The sequence below is a fragment of the Helianthus annuus genome, chromosome 13 (assembly GCF_002127325.2).
Source record: "Helianthus annuus cultivar XRQ/B chromosome 13, HanXRQr2.0-SUNRISE, whole genome shotgun sequence".
In the NCBI taxonomy this organism is placed as follows: Eukaryota; Viridiplantae; Streptophyta; class Magnoliopsida; order Asterales; family Asteraceae; genus Helianthus; species Helianthus annuus.
Window position 1 is genome coordinate 159,459,781 of NC_035445.2, and position 10,231 is coordinate 159,470,011.

Sequence of the window (10,231 nt, forward strand, 5' to 3'; positions counted from 1 at the left end):
ACCAGGTCAATTTAGGTATAATCAAAATTAATCAACTAGTCAAAGTGAAAGTATTATACAACTTGTTAACTTAAAAATGTTCAAATAGGTTAGCATGACTGATCACCGCTATTTTTACTCCACCACCTTCTCATTGTCGTGATAGTGTGGCACCACCATCACCAACAAACCACAACAAGCGCCACACCACCACACATTACCATCGTTACCTCTGTTCTCCATCCCCATGGCTGATGCCTCCACCACCATCAACAGATCATCACCACCCCCACATGACTTGGTAGTCACCACTACCATGGCCACCTCCATTGTTGCCACTAGTGAACCTATTTTGGTACTTTTTTTAAACGACTCATTTAAACCCATGTATACTTTGGCCATAACAGGTTTTAACCCAAAATAGATTGGTACTTTTTAAACGCCCATTTTGAACCGAACACATTTTCCTATTGTTGACCTGAATTCGTATTTCCGCTTGGCCCACTCGTTTTGGCAGACTTACTTTAAGTTATAACAAATCGATCCATTTAGCTCAACTTGTTCGCGTATTCGATCCACCCCAAAAATTTCGTGTTAGTTTAGTGTAGTCTCAAAAACTTTGATTGAGAGGAGCCGTTTATTTGAGCTTAAAACCAACAATTTATCCACACTGTGTGTGTTAATATCACATTAATTACTTAGGCCATTGTATAACATAGAACTCCGAACTCCACATGATCAAAATAAAGTTACTAGACATCAATTTCTTACTTTATACGATAGGGGAGTTTACACCCAAAATGGTAGGTAAGATTGAAAAACCAATATGCACATATGAAAAAACCTTTGTTTTGAACTTTTGACTATTTAACATTGGAAATATTCACTATTTAAACTCTTTTAAGAAAAAAAGTTATAACAGTTTTGGTTTATTCCCTTTTCCATGTTTCCAATAACTACAATATATGTGTATGTCTTGTAACTAAAAAATGAAACATATTAATCTACTTTACAAATGAAAAAAACAAAAGTAAGGTTGAACTGTCTTAACTCCACCACCTAGTTCTCTTTTAGAAGTTAAATCAATGATATAAGTAATCTCCTAATAAAGATAAAAATTTTCAAATCACAAACCTTGGAGAACCCGAGTTTCGGGCCGTGTAAAGCAGAATCTTTGCAAACTTCTCCTAAACCTTGATGCAACAGATCTCCCTTCACTACCATCTTCAAAAAAAGTACACTGTCTAAAGTGGAGCAAATTTTTTGCATAATTACAAATGCCCATGAGAACATATCTGAGCTATGATGGTGGATCCTCATTATTTTCCTGAGCAGGTGGCGGTGGTGCACTTGAACTGCCGGCTGATTTTGCCGGAAGCTTGTCCTTGTTTTTCTTCCACCATTCTTCTGCCTGTTGTGCATTGAACCTTCTTTTACTGCACGGATATTGTAGACAATTTGAATAATAACCAACTACTGATTGCAGATGAACTCTTTGCTTACACTTGTGGCCATTTTTATTAGTTTGCCCACCCTTTCTTTTGTCCAGACAACCTTTTCTAACATGACAAAACTTGGAAATTAATTAAGATACACTGAATTATAATTACTAGACTTCATTTTTGTATTAGTTTTTACCTATAATATATAAAACTTAACAGAATGGCCATTTTATTAAGTTTGGGGGCTAGGTATATCAAAAGGGACCTTTAATGATAAAAACAAAATTATTATATTAATGATCAATGTATTTGAATGAAACGATTTAGAACTTATGCATTAAAAGTTGAGTTCACGAGATTTCGACCAATTTGAACCATTCTGCAATTAGTGGTAAAATATATGTAATCTAAATATTTGAATATATGTAAGCAAACAAAGTGTTGTGTGTTATTTATAATATAGTGTGTTTTTTATAAATAACACACACAACACTTCGTTTACATTTAATGAAAAAGATGTAGGAATGCCATTGGAAAAGTAAAAAAGGGCGGTGACATTTTCGTAACTATTCTATTAGTAGAGTAATTATCTTCATAATTACTTAATAATACTACTTCGACCTATCACACCCTTTCAAGTTGTGGTTGGAATAAATAACTAATAATAACTAACTTAATAATACTACTTCGAAAAGAAACTATAATACTACTACTAATAATAGGTAGGATAAGTCTTTAACACTTAGCAAGTATTTTAGTTGACCAGTTTAAGATAGATAGTTTAAGATAGATCACCACCAAAATCGACACCAGTACTAACTAAATGCGTGAAAATGGCCACCCCTTGCAGACACTTGTACGTAAAGGAGAGCATGTATGGAGCTAGCTAGGTAACTGAGAATTATGCTGAAATACCTGAATCTAACCCGCTTGAATATTTTGGTGCCATCTGGATGTAGGAGCACCGTCACATAAACACCTGGCTCAAATTGTTCAATTACTTCTTTGGCATTGTTAGAAGAAGATTCAGTGTTCTCCTGTGGAGCAACACCAGCATTTTCATCATTCTGTGACATCCCTTTGGTCCCATCAACATCTTGTGTTGACTTATTGATCTCATCATCTTCATTCCCTTTAATTTTATGATATTTCTTTCTTGTGAGTTCACTAGAATTTTCTTCAGGCTGATCTGATTGGAGTGGAGTATCACTTCCGTGGGTGTTGATGTAGTACTTGGCTTTATCAATCAAGTCTTTGAAGGTTTCATTATTGGAGATTTTGGGAGGCAGTTTTTCGGTCAATTCATTTAACTGACAATTAAAACCAGTAAAATAACTTGGTAAATACTTCATTATCTATGTATACTTGACTTGAAGAACAAATGAGAGGTTTTGTTACATAAAAATCCAATATGAATTCTTTGTAGTTTTCTAATATCAGAATTATAACTGTGTGGAAATAGATAGAAGAGTTAAATGCCATTTTAGTCCCTGTGGTTTGGGCCATTTTGCCAGTTTAGTCCAAAGGTTTTATTTTTCACCTGTGGGTCCAAAAAGGTTTCACCGTTGCCATTTTAGTCCACTGGGTTAAGTTCATCGATTTTTTCTGTTAACGAGAAGGGCAATTCGGTCATTTTATATGTAATTCTGTTAACTAGAAGGGCAATTCGGCCATATAAAATGACCGAATTACCATTCTCGTTAACAGAAAAAGTGGATGAAGGTAACCCAGTGGACTAAAATGGCAACGGTGAAACCTTTTTGGACCCACAGGTGAAAAATGAAACCTTTGGACTAAACTGTCAAAATGGCCCAAACCACAGGGACTAAAATGGCAATTAACTCTAGATAGAATGTTGGCATACCTGAGATACGAAGCATTTGAACACCTCGACAGCAGTCATACATCTCGCACTTTTTTCTGCAGCTAACGACTCAGCTTGTTTAGCAGCATTCTGCAGTTTTCTAATATCTGAATCTTGTTTAAAACTCTTTTGCTTCCAATATTTCACCTATCAATTTAAAGTAATAATAATTTAATTGTTACAATCTCATTCATGTGTAATAAACAAACACAAAAATGATGTATCAGTAAACAAGAGCTTCTACTTGGTTTTGCAATCTCGATACTTCTTGGTTCAAAACTTCATTCGACTTCTTGAGACCATCTATCGAACCCCGTGAGAAGATAGGGGTACCAACGGACGGAGAATTAGGTCTTCTTGAGTAAGGCGAAGCAGGTATCTGAGGCTGTTGATAGGGTGGAAGCTGTGGAGTCACTGTACCAGGTTTCAAAGCATTCTGAAGAGCACTTACTGAACATGAAAATGAAATATCTTTTAAACTCTGAAAAGATGGAACTTGAGAAGTTCTTACTACTGAACTAGATTCAGAGTTTGATCCATATGTTCCTGATTTCACTTCATGGTACTTAACCGGTTCCATTACCGGGGAAATCAAAGGCTTTGAAGTCCTCCCAAATCTTTCAAATCTAGTACCACTAAGCCTTCTTTTGAAAGATGAAACATTGCTATTATTATTATTGTTACTGTTATTATTGTTTCCAGTTTCAGAAGCTTTATTAAGTTTTACATAACAAGAGTCACAAACACGATGTGGCTTTTCCGGGCTTGGAGCCAGTGCTGCTTTCATAGCCTTTCGGGAACTGCAACCATGACAGTGCACAAGTCCACAGTTGAAACAGTTACGCCTTTTTCTAGTAAAACCAAATGCTTGTTTACAACCATGACAAACCGATTGGTCTGCTCCAGATGCCCATTTATGAAGGCATATACTAGCCGTAAAACTTGCACCACAAGATAAACTTTTAACCGTCCTATCTTTAAATGATTCAACCAAAGTTGGGGTGTTTCGATCTTCTAAGTCTCCATGTCCTAGTCTCCCATTTGCACCTTTTCCCCAAGTGAATACTTCACCTCTTGATGTTAAAACAGCAACATGGTATGCTCCACATGCGATTTCTTCAACGAATTCACCGACAAGTTTATCTTGAACCACACTAGGCGATTTACCATCGGCTTGTGGGTTACCAAGTTGACCATGTGCAGTACTACCCATAGTGAAGACATGACCGGATGTTGTAAGGCCAACGGTCATACTATGTCCACATGCTAACTGATGGAAATTATGATCAATTAGAGATGCTATACATGTTGGTTCTGTGTAAGTTTGTTTGTTTCCATGACCTAAACGGTACTTATCCCCGTCCCCCCAAGTAAATAGTTTTTTAGACGTAGATTGTCTGGCTTGATGATTTACGATCTCTACAATTGCTGCAGTGTGCCACACGCCACACGCAACTTTAATAGTTTTAAGTCCAGTAAGAGATGCAACCTCTTTTGGATATTTTACACTCTCTAGATCACCATGTCCCAGAGCACCATAAGTCCCATCACCAAATGTAAATAACCTTTTTTCGGAAGTTACCAATGCTGTATGCCAATTACCACAAGCAACTGATACAACTTGGATTCCTTCTAAAGGTCCAGAAACCTGTTTGGGTATCCAGTGGCTGAGATCAGTACCATGGCCGAGTAGACCAGCATTGTGTGTCCCATCTCCCCATGTATATAAATCACCACATGCAGATACAGCACATGTATGATACTCACCACAAGCAACAAAGTCTATATTTTTGACCGAAAGGAATTCAACAAGGCGAGGGCGACCAACATGTTGGTCAACCCCATGACCAAGCCTGCCACCAGATTCCTCCCCACAAGTGAAAATTTCACCATGTTTTGTTACAAGAGAAAAATGCCGAACACCACAAGCGATTTGTTGGACATCTATAACTACGTTTGATTCCAATAATTTAGGAGTTAAAATGTCATCTTTTATTGGGAAACTATTCGTAACTCCATCGCTAAAACAGCAAACTTTTCCCCAAAGGTAAACATCTCCTAGTGATTCTATATCATCGGCTGCAGGATTTTGAGTTGAACAACTAGGTGTGTTTGAAACACTAATTCTGAAATTATCTGCACAACTTGTTCTTACTTGCATGTTTGCACGTCCAAATGCCACATCCGAACTGAGAAAACTACTTATGCTTTCTGCGAAACGCAAATCCCAAGAAAATGAGCTACGAGAGTTAGTTGAATCACACTCTAATGCTACACCAGAAGGACGCCCCTTTTGACTGGCGTCACTTGTGTCATCATAAAACTGTAGTACCAAAAACAAAGTAAAAAGAATACAATTAGAGCCTAACACACATGGCATCCAATGGAGAGTAACTGAGTAAATATACTGATTTAATTTAAGGATCTGAAAATGAAATTCTTACATCAGAAAGATCACTATCGCTACGTCTAGTAAAACTTTGTGTGGGAGAAACTAAATGTCTCAACCCTGCAAGCCAGACCTCTATCTCCACATTGTCTTTGCAGATCTACAATAATACAACCTTAGTAATTACTTTTAACTGTATATAATATTCTGTAAACTCTCAAGTGTATTTAAGGGTACTAATTTGAATAACAAGCATTAGAAGGATAAGTTATCGAACCAGATCAAGGGATCTATCACCATTTTTGTAAATAAGAGAAAACGACAAGTACTCCTTTTCGGGTTGGCGATATCTTTTAAAAATCGGCTGCAGGTACATACGTTATCGCTAATTAAACTATTTTCAGGATCGAACTAAATCAATAAATCATCACACAAATTAGCTAACTAACTGTTCTCTGTCCGGGGATGATCTTAATTACGGAATCTAACTTCAGATTCCTTTCCCGTCCATGGGAGTACCAGATCAAAGTTGTTTCATCCTGAAATATTAAATAAACATTTTTTTTAGTTTGGCTGCCGCTGAAAATTCAGGAATTAACATACAGAAAAAGAAATAATTAATTCACAGTCAGAATTGTTGGTATCATCGTCATCGGAAACCCAGGACCAATCGGAACGGATGGTATTGTGACCACATACACAATCGTTCTCAAACAACCCACAACATTCACAGTATTTCATGATGGATTGAACGAAAATCAGATTTGCAAAAGATAACTAACCGAATTGAACTTGAATGATAATTAAACTTTGAATATGATAACTTGTAAACACACACGTTCGAATATAACTAACTGACCACGAACAAGGATGTTGGCAGCGGCTTTATAGCAGCGAATAGGTATGTTTCCAAGGGTCACGTCGTTTCAAATTGAAAAGATATGACGTTTGAGAAATAACCGCTCGGGTAGTTATCTTGGAGACATGCCGGTTCGCAAAGCTTGGCCCATAACCCTTGTTCTAACCGCTACCTACTGGACTGGACATAATACTTCTGTTCGACCCATACATGTGGCCTACGGCCCAAATAATAAACATAAACAAACTATTGTTTGACCCATAATTAACTAGACTAAAATAAAATAAATATAACCCGGCCGAAAGGCCCATTACTTGTAACTCGGATGGACTTGGTTAACGTAACGTTCTTCAAGAATATATCTAGCCTGAAAGGCATAAACTTGAAGACCATGAATCACAAAAACCGGATGATGATTTTCTTTTCGTTCCCTGTACCTAAACTAACAGCAATTTCATGCTTTCCTAGGTAACATGCAATTGGACAATAATACGATGAAAATAATGTATAATTTCGGATAAAGCTTGTGTACCAGGTGCATACAGTTCAACAAATCAGATATGAAGCAACTTACATCTGAGAGTCTGAATAAACGAAACTTAGGTCTCCCCTTCCTGGTGTACTTGATTAATTGGGTACCTTTTTTCAGAGTGTTGAGTGCCTTCAAAATAAGGATACAAATGAATTACACATACTAGAAGGGGAAAGCGGAGCTTTATCTAGATATTTCTAGCAAAACAAACATAAGTCGAGTTATAAGGTTTAAAACTTTAATTAAAGTAATATCAAAAAGTACATGAAAACAATCCAGGTGATTAAAATACGAAATTCAAAACCTACTAATTACAAAAAATGGTTCCTGAACTTGCTTGTAGTCTTGTGGACATCTAATATAGTCGAAACAAATACAATCCGGATCACAAAACATATCAGAAACAGACACTTTCTCTCGTAGTTCTTACGTTTTCACCTATAACCATACAAAAATTTAACTCCCCTTCAGAAGGGATTCAAATTACTCAGTTTGTTCATGTGATAGATGAACGGATACCTGTTCGACGTCACGGTCCGGATAGCCAGAACTAGCAGGATCTACCATTCCATCTGAAACGCTATATTATTCACAACCATCCACGTAATAGTCTTCATGGATAAATCAAATATTCAAATCTTCTTCTTCTTCTTTGACCAATCATCCAACTTAATTTTCTCACAATTTCTCTAGATCTTCAATAAATAAAAATTATTCCATATTGACGCACGTTCATATTGAATAACGAATCTACAAAGAAACATTAAAAGAAAGAAAGTAAATGGAGGAGACACAGAGAGAAGAAGGTATTGAGAAGTTTAGGGAGCTCGACAGAAACTCAAGCGACAATGGTGGATTTATTTGGTAATCGTAACTACCTTGCAGAATAATATAAAAATACAATACATCTATATAAATTTTATTAAATATAAATTTTATTAATAAATCATGAATGATTTGGTTTCCATAAGCCCGGAGCTACTTTGATTAGATTATCTAATATCTAATCTAATACTAATAAAAGAATACTTCTAATGTCACATGGCATTTTCTCTTCTAACATCCCCCAATTAATGGCACATGGCATTTTCATCTTTAATTCATTTATAATATGTGTGTATATATATATATATATATATATAGGGTAGGGCTAGGTAGAAAACCCTAAAAATTTGAGAAAATCCTAGAAAACCCAACCTCCCAACTTTTTTTTTTTGAAAAAAATAACACATGTAATATACATGTTTTTAAGAGTTTTGAGCCAAAAAAATCAAAAAAGCGCCGAGTGTTTTTTTTTTTAAAAAATAAACAAGTTTCAGCACTTTTTTGTCTAACACATGTTAATGATGAAAGTTGCTAAAACTTGTTTATTTTTATTAAAAACATCCACTCGGCGCTTTTTTGATTTTTTTGGCTCAAAACTCTTAAAACCATGTATATTACATGTGTTATTTTTTTCAAAAAAAAAAAAAAAAGGTCGAGAGGTTGGGTTTTCTAGGGTTTTCTCAAATTTTTAGGGTTTTCTATCTAGCATTGTCCTATATATATATATATATATATATATATATATATATATTATATATATATATATATATATATATATTTATATAATAATTAATACCTAATTCTAATTTTATGATAATTCATTAATAATATATAATAATTAATATCTATTTCTAATTTATGATTAAAAAATATACATAAGTGATCTATAATATTTAAAACTATGATTTTAGTACTTCTTAAAATAAAATAGTTTAAATTACAAAAGAAAAAAAAACAAAAATTGTTATCAATATCTGAGATTATCTATAAATTCAATATATGAGTTTTTCTAACATATAAATAAAAGCTAAAAAAGAGTAACTAACCAGAGGACTATCTCGCAACAAGACTAAAATTTTATTGAACTCGGTTTTAAAATGATAGACGGAGAGAACTTAACGTTTTGAAGTTTATAGATGAGATAATATTAAGATTTGTAGCTATATTGATTTTTGATGTGTTTTCAATTTAATAGAGCTAAGAAATATATAAATTTCATTTTATACCCATTTGTGACATAGTCAATTAACCTTTAATAATGAAAAGATTTATTCATCGTATATAAACCTTTAACCTATATCATAACTTTACAAATACTATTTATTAATTAAATTTGCATAACAATTATTAGTAAGAATAACAAATCTAATTTATGTCATACCAATAAAATTGGCTTTTTACCAATAAAGAGAAAAATAATAACTTAAATAATGAATTTTGAAACAGAATTGAGGTCTTAGAGATTTATTTTAAATAAAAGTTAAATTTAAAATATATACACAATGATAAAAATTATTATTATTTATACATTGTTATATGTAACGTAATACATAATTTCATTAATATATAAATTTGTTTATTAAATGTTTTTCAGTATCTAACTTTTGTAATACATGACTATTATGGTATTTTCAGTACTACTAAATAACATGGGTCAGTTTTTGTGGTAAATTCAAGTTAGTTGTGTGAACCATTATATGGCAATGAAAATTCGTATATAGAAAGTTTGGTTACTAACTAACATAGGTCGTTAGTAACAGAAAGTTTTTTAAAAAGTATATAACTATATCATTTATATTGTTCAAACTCGTGTAATACGCAGGTCTATAAACTAGTATTTAATAAACCTATTTTTTAAATAAAAGGTAAAATTCGGTAATCCAAACTATTTTCTTGTATCATATATATATATATATATATATATATATATATATATATATATATATATATATATATATATATATATATATATATATATATTTTGCTTAAATGAAAGTTAAGTTACCCATTGAAAGCTCGCAGAGGCTCACTCTAAAAGTTAAGTTTAACCCTTTGAAAGCTGGCAGAGACTCACTCTCAAACAAACTCATTGTGGTTTAAGTAAAAATGAAAAACTGTGCTGCTTTTTGTAAAACACTAAAACAAAGAAATCTTAAGCAAGTATTGTATCCGTCATATTATGTATTGTAGGAAATAGGTACAGTTTTAATTAAATATATTATAAAATATATACTAACAAAACTCTGTGGGAAATTCGACTTGTACAATACTGGTTACAAAAACTAAATAAACATAATATAAAATACAATTTTATATATCAATCTAGATTCAAGTCTCATCA

General features: G+C 33.4%; 1 protein-coding gene across 1 annotated transcript; it reads right to left on the reverse strand.

Annotated features, from left to right (window-relative positions):
• Nucleotides 1-971: 971 nt before the first annotated feature.
• On the reverse strand, nucleotides 972-6,415 carry LOC110900009 (PH, RCC1 and FYVE domains-containing protein 1). Its single transcript, XM_035982429.1, has 8 exons — nucleotides 6,278-6,415; nucleotides 6,124-6,213; nucleotides 5,952-6,038; nucleotides 5,730-5,834; nucleotides 3,530-5,608; nucleotides 3,286-3,432; nucleotides 2,337-2,731; nucleotides 972-1,415 (listed from the first exon to the last, which is right to left on the reverse strand). Exons 1-8 carry the CDS (start codon nucleotides 6,413-6,415, stop codon nucleotides 1,280-1,282), a joined length of 3,177 nt encoding a protein of 1,058 aa, XP_035838322.1. The 3' UTR covers nucleotides 972-1,279.
• Between the last annotated feature and the right edge of the window lie 3,816 nt (nucleotides 6,416-10,231).